This window comes from Acipenser ruthenus, chromosome 19 (assembly GCF_902713425.1).
Source record: "Acipenser ruthenus chromosome 19, fAciRut3.2 maternal haplotype, whole genome shotgun sequence".
Classification (NCBI taxonomy): Eukaryota; Metazoa; Chordata; class Actinopteri; order Acipenseriformes; family Acipenseridae; genus Acipenser; species Acipenser ruthenus.
In genome coordinates, this window is record NC_081207.1 from 25,935,112 (window position 1) to 25,951,607 (window position 16,496).

Below are 16,496 nucleotides of genomic sequence, written 5' to 3' on the forward strand. Positions count from 1 at the left end.
AGGAGCACTTTTCAAAGTGACTTCCTCATCCCATTCAAGTCATGTGCCAATTTGACCTTTCAACTCTGCTGAACATACAGGTAGTGGACAAAAAAATGGAAACACCTGGGTAAATGAGGGACACCAAGTATATTGAAAGCAAGCGCTTCCACACAGCTGTGGCTCATGCGTTAATTAAGCAAATAACATCCCAGCATGCTTAGGGTCATGTATAAAAATGCTGGACAGGCCTGGTTGCCTATAATTATGGCTAGCATGGCTGCAAGAGGAGACCTCAGTGACTTTGAAAGAGGGGTGATTGTTGGGGCGCGTTTGGCAGGAGCTTCAGTGACCAAGACAGCTCAACTTGCTGATGTTTCACGAGCAACGGTGTCTAAGGTGATGTCGGCATGGAACTCCGAGGGAAAGACATCATCAGCAAAGGGCAACAGTGGGCAGAAGCGCATACTCCAGGATCGGGATATCCGTGCATTAATTCGAAGTGCAAGGCAAAACAGGTGCAGATTGACTGCAAATTTCAACCTGGGGCGCGAGCAGCCAGTTTCATCAAAAACAGCCCACCTAGAACTCCACAGAGAGGGATACCATAGTGGCCCAATTAAGTGACTGTAGATGGGTGTTTCCATTTTTTTGTCCACTACCTGTATCTCAAGATAGGTGTGGGTGGGGCTAGCAGAGTTGAAAGGTTAGCTTATCACATTGTTTAAATGGGAAGAGGAATTCAGTTCAGTGCATGCAATTAGGATCTCCAGGCAGGCTCAGTAATAGTCAGATAAAGACAGAGATAGAGAAAATGGATAATAACTCTGGAGCACCAGAACCCAGGTCCACTCTGCTTAAAGGTCCATTTTGTTAGACAGAAAAAAAAAAACAACTTTTTAATAATACGTTTTATTAAAGTTATATAAATATAAACGCAGGTACCTGATAAAAAAAAATGATATTAATATTAATATTTATACCTCAGTGCTAAAACACAGACTCCTATTAATACCCATGCTACTTTATGACTCACATCCTAATTACCATTAAAATTTAAATTCACCTTTCACCTGACTCCGATGATGTTGGATAACAAGCAGGAGAAACAAAAGCATTAGTATGCAGCAAGCATTGCCTTTAGTGCTAGGATGGAGGGCTAAGCACTGGTACATTCCATGCTTTAAACTGAACGAGTAAAAATAGAAGTACTAGAGAATGAATTGTGACCCCATCGTTTTGTTTTTGTTTTGCTTCATTTTTTAAAGCAACTGTAAATACGGAGACTAATCAATATTCCAACCTGGTTTACCAATTTACCGGTGTCTCTGTTGAACACTGAAACCTAGGCCAAGTTACCATATTGCTACTCAAGCTACAGTTGATATTATATTAAGCCATGTGTATTATATCAAATAGTTTTTTCTGCTTTTGGCTACTGTATCATGCAAATGATATACATTTTTCTTTAGTGCTTCTATAATGATATGGAAATATGCTTCCCTACTACAGCTATTGAAAGAGCGAGTGAAATTATTATTTGAGATACTCCAACGCCTAGACGCCCTGCGGCACAGCAAGCAATTAGTGCCTGCTGACCTGGAGAAAGTTTTGTCTGCTTTTAAATTTGAAATTGTAATCATGCCACAGTTGAATGGGATGTACAAATGAGTAACAGGATTGCACAGTGTAGATCAAAAACACACCTCCAGAAGTTCAAGATCAGCTCTTTAAATTTATATTTTATGAGGTGTAATGTGTCTGAGGTTTGAGGTAAAACAGCGTTGTGACGCATCTTTGTTTTCATTAAATGATGTAGTTTATAAGCATGCAAGTGGCTGTTCACTTTTTATTTAGTTTTAAATGCACAGGGTTGTTACACAACATATACTGTATATAACTGCACTGTGGTACTGCGTCTGTTGCTGTGACTACTGGGGATAGCAGTGGTTATTGAAACAGAAATCTCAATTGATTTTGGTTGTTTTTAGGGTAATTACCAGAATTAAAATGTTCTAAAATTAAACACGTACCACATAATTACTGTGTAATCACTGAGTAATTAATGCAAACAAACAGAAATGTAAAGTTAGAGGAAAATAATAATTAAGCTTGACTTTGAGATGCACGCTTCCTAGCAAACTAAATTTAACAATACAGTTACAGACAGAGTCTATGGCAAAAGGGCACATACTAAATGGCTCTGCTGCTAACTTGCTGAATGCTAGTTTGAATTGTGTTAGACCGAGCAGCACCACCAGAGCCAAAGACACAACTGCTTTCTTCAGTGCCAGTTACAGTGAGATGACTGACTGTATCACAAAGACCATCAAAGGAAACCAACCTATGAGTGGGCATTCATTTTATATCCTGGTCACAGTTGTTTTTTTTAAGATATTGAAGCACTTTCTCTTTATGTTTGTGTTTACCTTACAGGTTATTGTGTAATAAAGCTATTTTTTTTTAAAATATTGAAAGTTACACAAATAGGTGAGTTTATTAATTGTCTGAATTTGAGTATGTGGTTTGTTTCTCCTTTCAGCTGCCCAAGCAGGCGGTAGGGTCGTACCATTTCTCTCTGACTGGAGATGACGAAGGGGTTTTCGGGGTGGATTCGGGATTTCTGTATGCTACAGCACCCTTCGACAGAGAGAAGCACCCCTCCTACACACTGAAGGTCTGTTACATCAAAAGATCCTAAAACAATATTTCAAACTGTAATATTTAAAAATAAAAGTAACGTACAACCCCATCCGCCATGGTTGTAAATACAAAATGAAAGCTATCATTATCAAAAAGTATATAACCATGACCAACACTAACTGGCCACTTTATTAGGCCTACTCTCTAGACCATAATGCACCATTCCATGTATGAATGGTTTGAGGAGCAGGACAGGCATCTTCCATGGTGATGATATTTTACTCTGCCTGCTTCTCTGCACCAGTTGAGTGAAATATTAATCACTGAATAGATTTCACCTTCCAGCACCTTGTGGGGGTCTATATCATGTTGTGTCAAGGCTGTGATCAGGGCAAACGGTGGCCAAACCTGATATTAGCCACAGGTCCTAATAAAATGGCCAGACAGTGTGCATTCACAGCATGCACAAATGTAAAAGTGACATGCAGAACATATGATCACTATTCTACGTCCCCAGTGTGAGATCATACATTTCAGAACTGTCTATCCATTAAAGAAAAAAAAAAACCTTCCAGAAAATGTATTTTTAGCCAAATGTCATATAAACAGATACCATTTGCATTTTAATTGCTTCCAACCGTTGGCCTGTCTTGTAACGCAATCGATGGAAAAACAGTAACATTAATGTATCGCCACTTAAACAATAAAAAATAAAAAGCATTTTGGTCCAGGAAATGTGTGGCATGATAACATGCTGAATGTCTGACTTTCATGGAAATCATATTGCAGCAGTAATTTTTGAGCTGTAACTTTTAACTCCACGGCTTATATAAGGCTTACTAATCAGCATCCTTAATTGGTCTTGAAATCAAATGATCTGCACTGTGCTTGAACCTCAATTGCAGACATGCAGGGGTGGTAATATTAAACACAGTCTGAGAGCTTGTGGAATGTTCTAAACCCTTAAAAAATCCATTTAACTACTTTTATCTAGATTGAAAATGTGGATTTTCATACAAGATATATACAGGACGAATGACTTGTTTTCTGGCAGCAGATTTATCATATCTCAGAGACCATTAGAGGTGACTTGTATATTCAGAGTTATATAAACACTGCATTTTAAATGTTTTGCTGTCCTAATTTAGGTGTTACTGTGTTGGGACAATACATTTTCAGTTCTTGTCTTTATATTTTGTACTTACATGTATTCCATGATCCTCTCAGTCAGGTTTCATTACTGGTGTTGCATAGTTAAAACAAACTGTCCACATCAATGGTACAGACCACATCCTTTTCCCCTTTCATTATAACCCAAATTCCCCAAAACACCCCCTTCTAGTTATTATACTGATAATGTTCTTATTTTCTTTCTCTAGAAAAATATTAAAAAGTTTCAATACTTGTCTGTTTCATCTCAGGTGAGGGTGACTGACAAAGGGCAACCAGTCATTGACCCCATCACTATTTACATCCAGGTGAAGGATAAAAATGACAACTTTCCGCAGTTTACAAAGGAATCCATGTCAGGAATCGTCTACTCTGGTCTGGGGACAAAATCAGGTGAGCGGTGTGTGAGTTTCCTTTGAGATACAAACTGAAAAGAGCTGTTATTTTAGCCTCATATAGCAAACTTGTATTTTCCTGTACTTCCTTTATCATTTCACCTGGAGAGTGAAATTGTCCTCACTCCTTATTAACCAACCAGCTGCTTCTCTTAATGACTGACATGCTTTTCAGCCACTTACTGTACATGCTTGGACCCAGAAAACACTGCTGGGGTGAAATTACCTTGTACTACAGTAAAAGAATACCTGAAAGTAAGGCATGCAAGCGCAGAGCTTTCTTTAATCTAGTTTGGTACCAGATGTATATTTTATAAATTGAACTCTTTGCTGCGACATGTGTTTTAAACTGCACATGTGCAAAGTACAAAGGAGCAGTGCCAGATGGAGGAATTTTAAAGCCATTTGTTTGAATACCATCTCCCTTTAAATGAATGCTGGGGATGTTCTTTCTGTAGCACCACATTTGATAAGTAGACTTGACAATTAAACCTTTCATAACAGACAGACTTAGATAATCAGCAGCAGTATCTGTAGTATGTATTTAATGGTGTCAGAAGATATTTGTCTTAAAAAATGAAGGCATGTAATAGTCATAGTCTAAAGATATTCTCTTAGTCAATACCTTTCTTTTCAGTAGTGCTTATGCTTCTTGATTGCGTTATTTTAAAGTGCAGTGCGACATTTAAAAATGTCACATGACGAATATTTTTGTTTTTTATTCTTTTTTTATTCTCTATTGCTCTTGGAATTTCATAAGCTATAATCACGTCAAGGAAAATATTTTTATATCCAGACAAGTATGTGAAGTCTAAAAAAGAAACAAAAAACAAAACAAAAAACACACACACACAATTTTTATTCTGTAGCAATGGTACACTTAGTCATGTTTTTGTGCTGTTGACCTTCAGATAGATTCACAGTATTGTCTGAATTGACAGTGTTGGCTTCTACAGCATGTTGCACAAATGTATCAGAGATGACACAGAAAAGCTCTGGGCTTATTTATACAACTCGTGGGGTTCCTGCGTCAATCTGTGGAGCACAAGAGGTAGAGGAACCTTCTGTTGATAGGATGATAGAGACTAAACAATTTGCTGTAGGCTTCTTAATTGAACACAGTTGTATTACACACTTCTTGTGGTCTGTTATGGGTCGTAAAAAGGGTTCTCTGCAGTGGTCCTACGACAGTTAAGATTCCTGATAATGGGCCTTATTCACTTTAAGGGCTGCTAGAACTTATAACCTTCTCTATAGCAAACTTCTGACCTGCTAACCTGAGAGCATTTTCTAAGATGTTTTTTTATACAGGCCTTAAAACTTAAAACAGTCTTTACATTTTGTGAATAGTGCCCAATACAGCTGTTCTCCGTGATCTTTTCATTCTACTGTCATAATCCTGAGTAGAGGAATACTTCATCTGGCTAAACGCCATGGACATTTCTTTTCTTCTATATATAGACTGGCTATTTAAGGCATGGAACATTTTAATGGATTTGTATGGAGAGAAAAAAAAAATCTCTAAATATATATTGCCAGGATCAATTAGAGATTAAAGATAATAATAAAAAAAATAATAATAATACGACAGGCTGCAGTCTGTGAATCACATGACTGAGATACACCTGGCTGAGTGGAAGGCCCAACAAGAGGCTAATGTGTTTCTGTTTACCTTCCTCTTGTTTTATATACTAGCTGTTGACTTTCCCACATTAGCTGGTATAATGCTGCAAACTAGTCAAAATAGTCACATGACTGCTGTTTCCAAGTTGCTTCTCAACAGGCTCAGTATTAGCTTTTGCCGCCTGACTGTAATTTCCTTTTTGGTTCCTTTTGTACCACAGACAAAAGGAAGTTACCGCTTACAATACAATAAAATACAGCCTACATTTGTATAGCATCATTTATGTCGCCATCCCAGAGTGCTTTATAAATATGAAGTTAAATGACCAAAAGCCTTGTTTGTATTGCTTTATTCTAGGTATCAATTGCATTATATTTGTGAATACTATGTTAGAATCACGTTCTTACCGCAGCAAACAAGGTAGTAAAAACAAATCTAGGACTGTAAGAAATACGTCAGTAAGAGAAACCATGTAGAACAAATGTGGTTTTCTTATAGAGTGTTGCTGGGGATAGGTTCATGATTACTGTGTGGTGTACTTTAATGTACTAAGACCTGAGTTGTAAAAGGTGGGGGTTTTGCTTGGGTACACCAAAGTTTCTCACCGTTCTTTTTTTTTTCTGGTTCCTGTTAGGGTCCCCCTTTATGCAGGTGCAGGCCACTGACCTGGATGACCCCGCCACCCCACATGCTGACCTCCGCTACAGTCTGGTCAGCCAGGCCCCTGCAGAACCATCCGGAAACATGTTCCAGATTCACTCCCTGACTGGCTCTGTGTCCCTCACTGCAGAAGGCAAGTCTCTCAATTAAAACAGTGTGGATAGTCTGCAGTATCCAGACTGCTGAAACAAGTCATTGTGAGGTAACAGAGCAGGCAGTATCTGGTGTTTCACTCGGTCACTTTTACCAGCTCACAAATAAGTGATATGTCAAAGATAGTAGAAGGATTTTGCAAGAAAACAAAACTGTGTGGCCTTAGAACAGTGGTGGTTTAGTGCTGTGGAAATGCATTCAACCTGGTTAAACAAAAACAAACTGAATCTGTGTGCCGGTGTATATTACAGATTTCGGGGAGCTCCACATAGTTGGCAAGGAAATGACTCTGAAGCTGTTAAGATATATTGTGTCTTGGAAAAACACTCAGTCAGTTCATTATTTGGAGCTTCTAAATAAACCTTTTTAAACTCACACAGAGCATGTGTTATTCGGCCTTTACGTTTGTTTTGGAAAGTGTGAGCCAGTGATTTCCATTTGGATCACTTTTGGTAAGTGTCTCTGTGATTTCTGTGATTCAACACTTGAGTGTCAGATAAAAGCCCTTGTCAGCTGCTTTTGTGGCGCTATCACTAGCAAGTCTGTTGAAATGTTTAACATGAGAGAAGCTGGCTGAAGCTACAGTAATGGAGAAAAACAATCAGGGATTAACTGTTGCTATTTCAGTGTAACTTGTCTGCAACCATTTCAATGATTACACCCAGGAGTCATTGTCCCCCGATGGATGACCCCTGTGAACTCATTCAGTGTTGGAAATCTGCAAATTGCTTCCTTAATGTTAAAACTAACCATGTATACCGGCTTTGACTGCATCTTTAACAGAGTCATAGACAAGCCGTGACACTGCGGAAATTGCTGTCCCTTCCACAAAATATAAAAAAGAGTGTGGAGGCAGTGAGCGGAACATTACTTGACAATAATAATAATTATTATAATTATGATACTTTATAGAATGCTGAATGCTGAATGCTGCCCGTTAAGACTAGGAAATGTTTTTTTTTTTCAAACTGAACATGGCGCAATCTTTTAAGCTATATCTCCCAGCAGCCTTTTCTAGCACCAAATAGTCGCTGTGTCTCCTGTTAGCCACGTGATTATGTGATTCTGCCATGATACCAGAAATCAGAAATTTGTGAAATCAAAGAATGGTCCTTATACTGTCGCTCCTATAGATTATTAAGAATTCCATGTACACAAAAAAGTATTTTATTACAAAGAATTTGAATATGAATAGCATTTATTCTGGGTACATTTCCTAAATCATAATCTTTTTATCTGTTAACTGCTAGTGTGTAAAAATATTTAGTTAAAAATGACTTCTGCATCAGGGGAATTCAGAATTTTTTTAAAAAAATACAAAGTTCAGAGTTTGCTTGGTTTGGCTGAAACTGTGCGTAACTGAGACAAGCCCAACAACAACAAAAAAAAAACCAACAAAAAAACATGCAGTGTGTTTCTTCTGCTGGTCAACATATTTATCTTCTGCTTTATGCTAATTACTACATTGGAGGCAAGTTGTTAATAATATGTGATAATTGCTGTACTTCAAATAGGTGTCCTACAATTCATTGGTTAGTCTGTTAATTCTGGGTCACAGATTCAAAACCACTAAACTTGTAAACAAGCTTTCAAACATAAAGATGGCATCCTGTAGTACATGATGACTCAGAGTGATAGAAACAGAATGTGTCTCAACATCCTTAAAAGCCCTGTTCTGTCAGTGACTAACCTAGTTTGAAGACAGGGGACCCTGGGACTGTAAATATAAAAGACCTAGCAAAGTGTCCTCAAAATGTGACGGACAATGGCACTATGACGATGGTCAGGCATGGCACTAGTACCATGAGATCTTCCCTTAACAGCTCTGCAAGCACAGCTCAATCTGACCACCTGGAGGTGGTCAGATTGGGGTTGAGGCCCCACTCACTTTGAATACGTAACTCATATCGAAGACTCAGTTAAACAAAAGCTCAGCAATATTTGGCCACTTGGATTTTTAAAAAAGGTGCCAGGTAAATACTCATCTAACCAGAAACAACAGCAGTGAGTGATAGAGAACACAAGTAGTGGGATAGTTCATATTAATATTATAAAATCCCTTTAAAGTTTGTGCTCCTGTTTTGTAGGTGTGCGTCTCCTAGACCCAGAGAAGTATAACATGTATAACCTGAAGGTGACAGTCAAGGACATGGGTGAGGAGTCCTATGCACACACAGCGGAGGGCATTGTGTCCATTCAAGTCATGGAGAACACGTGGATCCCACTAGCGCCCGTGAATCTGCAGGAGAACCAGCGAGGCCCTTTCCCACAGCGGATCTCCCAGGTAAGGAGACAGAAGTAACTGTGCTGAAAGTAGATTAAGACAAATAACTACAGTAAAATAAATAAATAAGTAAATAAATAAATAAATAAATAAATAATTCACTCATTTAAGTCTGATCACCTTTTCCAAGTTTGCTTTGACTTGAAAATCCTTTCATGTTGTGCAAAATGTTTAAATGATCTAAATCTGAGGTTAAACTTACAGCATTATGTTGCTAGTGCAATCAAACTCATTGCACATTTTTCAAAACTTAAAGGAGCTGCACACCCCTAATACAGTATAACTGTACTGTAACTGCAGATTATAACACTGCAATGCAGATTGTAAACACTAGTTCATAGCACAGCTAATCTACAGTCTCACACCACTCTTCAGTTATTTGTTCCTGTCCTATGTGCTTTCACTACAAGTTCAACCGTGTCTGTTATTCATAAGAAGTAACCACTGGGGCCACCAGGCAAAATGATGGCGTTGCTGTAGCTACTGCCGCACTATAGTATCATTCATCCCTTCAGGACTGGCATTACATACAGTATGTAATGTAAATGTTTTTTTAATTCACTTTACATCACATCCTTATAAAATATGGAAAGGATTGAGGTGCACTGCAGAACTGAGGGAAACACAGGGAAAGCTTTCTGCTCCTTTAGGAGTTTAAATCTGTCTTTCTGGTTCAGTGGCTGGATTACATGTTGAATAACTTCAGTTTTGAATCAAGGTTTAGCTCGACACAGCAATTCCTGTAGTCTACACAACTACAGGATCATGTTTAAAGGGCATGGGAAGGGTGTATTTTTTCATTTTTTAATGTCATTCTCTCCCTCATTGGATATTCCCCTTGGTATGACTCACATTTTTGACCTCAGAAGGTTTTTATAACACATAAGAAGCCACCCCATCTGTGTCTCTCAACCCCACAACCCCCCCCCCCCCCCTTTCTGCATGATGTAAAACTGCATTCCTCCATGATGTGTGCAGCATGCTCTGCTTACACCAGGGGGCTTCCCTGACCTTTAGGTTGTTATATAACATTTATAGTATCAGTCACAGCTGAATGCTTTCATCTGCCCCCCAAAAATATGAATAGACAGAACCTATGAGCACTCTCACTTAGGGCAGCATAAAAATAAATGTACATGACATATACTGTGTCTACACTGTATGCTTTTGTTACATTACTTACAAGAAAATGAAATGATTGAGTAAATATCTTTGTTAAATCTGTGTGTAGTTAATGTACCTCTATTTAAAGTGTATCCAAACTTGTTCATGTCAAATTGAACTTGATATCTTAGTGCAGGGTCATTTGCTCCTATCAATATAAGAGCCATACAAGTGAAACCGCGATACTGCATCCCAAAACCACGTTCTCATTGTCAGTGAGGTGCCTACAGTATATAGCAGCTTTACAAATCAAGTGTAACATACTAAATACTCATTATAAAATACATTACAGTCAGAATATAAACTGAACAAATGTAAAGAAAGAAAAAGAAGCTGAACTGTAACTGTACAAGCCTCTCCCAGCAAAATCCCACATTAAGAGAATGTATAGGTGTTTCTATTCTATTCTGTTCTTTCCTAACAGAGTGCCTTGAATGATGAGTGATAGACACACACACACACACACACACACTAACACCCACTCACCCCCTACACAGACGTGGACAGACCTACTCTGAGGGAAGCCTGACTCAGAAATGCGGATGTTAGCTGCTGCTTGTATAACTTTACTTTACCCTGGGGAAGTTCCAATAGCAGAACAGGTCATTCTAATATTGATCGCAGTCTTGACTTTGTTATCTTCGTGGTGTCTTTGTGTCTTAGTGTTTTGTCTTTTGAAGCTGCTTGTGTGAAGTTCAGGCTGACACAGCTGGAGAGTTCAGAATAGAGAGTTTTCTCTGTATTTGTATGCATGCCAGAAATGCGCAGGTTTGATGCCTACCTGCCTGGGAAACAAACCTACATCCACGTCGCCTACATTTAATATTCAGCAGTATCTGTGTGTGTGTGTGTGTGTGTGTGTGTGTGTATGTATGTGCGTGTGTGTGTGTGTGTGTGTGTGTGTGTGTGTGTGTGTGTGTGTGTGTAGCTTAAGTACTGCTTTGCTATGTTGCCCTTTTCCAAAGCATGTCAGACTTTACTCATCTTTGCTACATTTGCTGTATTTCTGTATTTTGAAAGGTAATTTAGCAGTTTATCATGCTTTTCAAATACGATTTTAATTGAGTTTGAGGTAAAACTATAAGAAACTACAGTAGACAAATGTTTTGGCTCCAGGATGAAGGCTTTATCGTAGATGACTATGGATTATTAATAACAGTTGACACAGCATTTGTATCACAGCATTTTTGACTTGCATGGTTTTGGCATTGCCTCCAAATTGAAATTGCTATCTCACTGTTGGCAGCTGCTATTGAATGAAGGATGACACGAATGTGGGAGTTACCTGAGTCCAACCTGCTTGACTTTTGGTGATGGCTGCAGGGATTTTGCGGTCAATCAAATTATCTTTTTTAAAGGTGTATTTAAAGGTTCCTGTCTGAAACTTTACATTGCCTTTACATGACTATAAACTATGATTGGGTGTGATTCCCATGTTCCTCTGAAATCAACCCCAAGCCTTACAATATTGACTTACCTGATAACTGTGGAGTATAGTTTTCTGTTATTAATGTCTCAGATTCGGGACCACTCAAGGATGTCTCTATTTTAAGTGTGCAAGCTACACACACAGCAGATTTTATCTGGAACAAGGGGATAGATGGAGGCAGGCTCTTACTGTATACATTACCAAATGATCTGTAAACTTCAATGCTGCAAGAATGCAGGTCAGTGTGTTTTAATAAAAGTAAACTGGACGATATTAAGGCTGATCTCCAAACAATACATCCATTTTGTCACTTACTGTGCTGGCTCCTGGTTATTGTCTTAGACATACAAACAGCCAAGGCACGTTACTGAGAAGACAAGGCATTGTCATGTGGAAGAAGTCAGGAGTCTGTGAAAGCTGTAGGGAATAAGTAATGATTCAGCTGAAAAGCTTGTTATACAAGAGAGCTGAGGAGCTGCAGTCACCGTTTCAACTCCTGCCGTTTTAAGCTCTTCATTTTTCATACCACAGCACACAGCGAGGATAAACAGTGTCAGAACGGCTGCACACTGAGTGATGCTGAGCAGAGACCCGGGTCTCCACAACAAGAGCTATAATTTAGGAGAAGCCCTTTCTGAGAGGTTGTGCAAGCCCCCATGGGCTTAAGAGAACATCTCCACTGCTCTGACTGGGATTAAATTTGAGTGAGCAGAGCATGGGTTGAGGCCCTCACAATCTGACTGCCTCACTTCTGATAAACTGTGGCAGCACCAGAGAGAAACAGGTCAAAGTGCATAGCTTTGAGGAACTTCAAAGCGGTGTGTGGCTGCACTGCAGATAAGCTTCTGTAGAACATCTTATTCCCTGATCATGGATATAATTAAACTGCAGTTTAACTTCACAGTAGCTTCGTTGTTTGTGTGGTTACAAGGCTATACTATAATTTGCAGTTCCAGACTGTTTATAGTCTTATTTGATTAATGCATTAAATAAAGTTTACTGTTTATTAATCTTTTTTCTAGGCTACTGTTGGCATTTTTTTTTCATAAATATCAAACTTTTTAAAATCCTTAATACAGAATATTAATTTAAAAAAAACCCATAAATAACACACGCGTTAATGCTCTGTAAATAGGGTCCATAGTTCATATGTTGTTTTTATGACACCATGTTAAGATTGATGAGCTACAATGCATTTAAATGGCTTTCCCTGGAAAGCTAAGACTCTAATCGGAACTGTTTAACCCAGTTCAAGTATTCCCCATTATCTTCATGGAAACCAGACAGCAGCAAAAACAACAGTGATAACCTCTCACCACACTTGTTAAAAATAACAGCTGTACATTGGGGTGTATATGCAGAACCACAATGGTGGTCACCCTTGGTAATATTGTTCTCCTCCAAAATAAATATTAAAATATGGTCCTGGGTAATTGGGGAAGCAACAGGGCTCATTACTCCAAAGAAGGGCAGTTTTGAAACCGTTCACAGAAAGATTTATGGATTTATATTGGGATTTGTAGCTTTTTTTGTGTGTTTTTGTGTGTGTTTGTGTTTTAACTTTAAAATATGAATGAAAAATGATGACAAAAAACAAACCACAATTAAACAGCAAAACTACATGCCTTGATCGTTCTAGCAGCAGTTCTGACCTGTAGGTTCCACAGAGTCGGTATAGCTGAGGGGCTTTACTGAGGTGCTTTAATTGAAGCGGGGTTTGAATCATTGCTGCTGGCAGCGATAGTGTAGTGAGGGGACCCATTGCAGTACAAAGCTAGACCGGTCATAGTTGAGAGCTGATTAACAGTTGAAAGACTTTTAACTGTAGTGGAAAATGGAAAGCTGGCTTGATTCAGACAAGTGTGCTGATGAATGCAGACAAATCCCAGTAAAAGTGTCCACTGGCAGCTAATAATCCCCTCCTCCACTGACCCCTGCACATCTTACTTGATTTTTTCCCCCGAGTGTAATCATGGTATGGTTAAGCTAGAGTATCAGAATTTTGATTTTACTAACACCTCTGTTATCTGAGATGACCACGTGGTACATTATATATAGACACGTGTGCAAAACAGCCCTCTGTCTCATTTACTTACAGTACTTTACAGTATACAGTACATTTAAAGGTACAGGGTTTGTTTTCCATTTAATTGATTTAAGATACGTGGTTAATCAATTGCTCACGTGCTCTGATTCAGTTCAATGAAAAAGTCAAGATTAAAAGCCGCTAATTAAACAATTTTGCAAACCTCACCCTGGTCCCAATTCATATGTACAATAGAGATTTCACTGTAAAAAAAAAAAAATCATATTTAATAAAATACATTGAATTATATATTTTTATTATAAAAAAACTACTATAGTACTCCCAGTTTCACAATCCACAACCTTTCCTTCACCTTTTTTATATTTTTTACTGTGAGTACAATGCTGTCTTATTGGTTTAGACTGGTACACTATATACCAGTTCATTTTTAACATTTCCCAGAAACAGTCTTTAACGTGTATGTAGGCAGAAGACTGTTCCATTCCTAGCACCTCATTATATGAGAGACTCATGCTGTCCACAGATTTGTACAGCCATGCGTCACTCTGTTCTCCTCCTTGTGAGTCAGGACATAAACACCTTTTCTAATGTCACCAGAAGCAAAAAATTGATTAACTATTTATACCTCCACATAAAGCTACAAGCAAATAGGCATTGCTACTTTACCTCAATGTACATTGTCTTACCAGTATCAAACAACACCAATAAACTGTAATCAATATGCAAATTTACCATTACTCATTACAGTATTCAGAGCTGGTAACTGTAGAGCCTTTAAAGTTTTTAAGTGAACCAGATGTTCAGGGCTATAGCAGATAATAAAGTCCAAGTCACTCCTCTCTTTAGCAGGTTTAGTGAATCCACTGGCACAGCCACAATATGATACTGCATTTTGGCTGTAGGTTTAGTGATCAATCAGGTTTAAGTTATAATGCACCCTACATTCAACTGTGAAGAAGGAATTGCTTAATTAAAAAAATAAGGCTATAATCTCACTTCCTGTAATTATGACTGCATTCTGAAGAATACAATATGAGAAACCATTTCTGTTCAATAGCAGCACCACTGCAGTGTACCACAGTGCAATGCACCTGCAGTTTAACTGGTAAAGGGAGGTTTGGAATGGTAGGTCCAGCACAGTTTCACAATATTATTATTATTTATTTCTTAGCTGATTCCCTTATCCAGGGCGACTTACAATTGTTACAAAATATCACCTTATTTTTTTTACATACAATTACCCATTTATACAGTTGGGTTTTTACTGGAGCAATCTAGGTAAAGTACCTTGCTCAAGGGTACAACAGCAGTGTCCCCACTTGGGATTGAACCCACGACCCTCCAGTCAAGAGTCCAGAGCCCCTAACCACTACTCCACACTGCTGCCCCATTACAATAGGTAAACTTTAGTACATCATGTAAAAACAGTTTTCATCCCATAACTCATCGGTTCCACTGTGCTGTTACTCATTTTAATTTGTATCCCACACAGACACTTTCCAAATGTAATTAGCAGAAATGTGCAGCTTGCTCAACATGCTGTTTTGTATAGCGTTATAATAATAGATGACTCAGCTGAAAGCATTACAAACATACAGAGTACAAGAAGTTGGACTAACCAAAACACATGACATCATCCTTTGCTTTTTTAGAACAGAATAATCATGCTATTATGTGGAGTCTACAACTGTGTCAGTGAAGTAATCCTGTTGCAGTTGGCTTGTATATACGGTGAGGTAAAGTTTCGAAAAAGAGATCACCCAAACAGAGTTTCTGTCCTTTTCAGCAGGCTTTTGATAAGAAGCACATGTGCTGTATGTAACTCCTTGCCCAGGGAGTTCTCCTTCTTAGGTACTGTCTCACAGCCTCCTGGCAGCGGTCCACAGAAGTCAGCTTCAAACCAAACAAGTTTCCCAATAATCTCCATAGATATGCTTACACTCTGTGAAATAGATCTTATCATTAATCAAGATGCTGCACTTCTGCATTTTTTTGTGGTGGTGGGGGCTTCCTTTTGCAACCATCCCATCACAGTCGTTTTCTTATATTGCACTTGCATGCATAATAATCAATGCTAGTTGGGCTTTCCTTAGCTGTTGAATAAAATAAACAAGCCAGGACATCCTTTTTCCTACTCTCTGTTTTAACAGTTTCCTATCCAGAAATGAAGAGAGGTTTGCCTAGTAATAGCAACATGTTAGCAATTGCTGAATACAAAAAAAGTTGCCTAAACTAGTTGCTATGCAGATGGTAAATGTATTTTATCATGTGAATATGGTATTCAGCCTTAACAGTGAACAGGGTCATCTTGCAGATTGGGTGCAATAAACATGGCCCTACAAGTGCAGTAGTTAACCTATGTACTGCATGCTGTGTCAAATAAAGCCACTGTGTAGATGCATATTCTGTAAGTACAGGAAAGTGTTTGCTAAAGGATAGTTAAGACAAAGTTTGTGTTAAAAGTAAAACATAATTGTTATTGTTGTTAATTCTCGTGAGTTGAATACCGTTACAATTGTTTCAGTGCTTTGTTGCTTTGTAACCTGCCTTGCAAAACAAAAGGCACAATGGCCCCTATTCCCCAGTGAGCTGTAAAGATAAGGCATTTTTGTAATTACACCTGTTTAATATTTTTTTTCTACTCATAAATGACACTTATTTTAATATTGCAGTCTAATGTAAATGGTACAAACATCATTAACATGGTGTAGTTAGACTATAGGGTAAGAGTGATCTCAAATTCCAGGGACAGTGTTCATATAGTACTGTGCTCCCTCTTTATCTTAAAAACAGTGTACAATTTACTCAGTATAACCATGAATTTACCAAAACAGTGACATATCAAACTGGGAAATATCAAGGCAGAACTGTACCAATTTATTTCAGTGAAACTGCACAAGTTGTTTTTCTTTTTTTATGCTTTGGCCTGAAAAGAGACCTTACCCTTG

The 16,496-nt window shown here is 38.3% G+C and overlaps 1 protein-coding gene across 3 annotated transcripts in view; it reads left to right on the top strand.

Annotated features, from left to right (window-relative positions):
* LOC117424659 (cadherin-16-like) overlaps positions 1-16,496 on the top strand; it is a 44,693-nt gene that overhangs the window by 7,093 nt on the left and 21,104 nt on the right. For all 3 annotated transcript variants that reach the window (XM_034041255.3, XM_034041257.3, XM_058992700.1), the window contains exons 5-8: positions 2,522-2,656; positions 4,044-4,185; positions 6,446-6,604; positions 8,712-8,908. In XM_034041255.3, the coding sequence (XP_033897146.3) occupies positions 2,522-2,656; positions 4,044-4,185; positions 6,446-6,604; positions 8,712-8,908 (633 nt within the window). The remainder of the gene's footprint in view (positions 1-2,521; positions 2,657-4,043; positions 4,186-6,445; positions 6,605-8,711; positions 8,909-16,496) is intronic.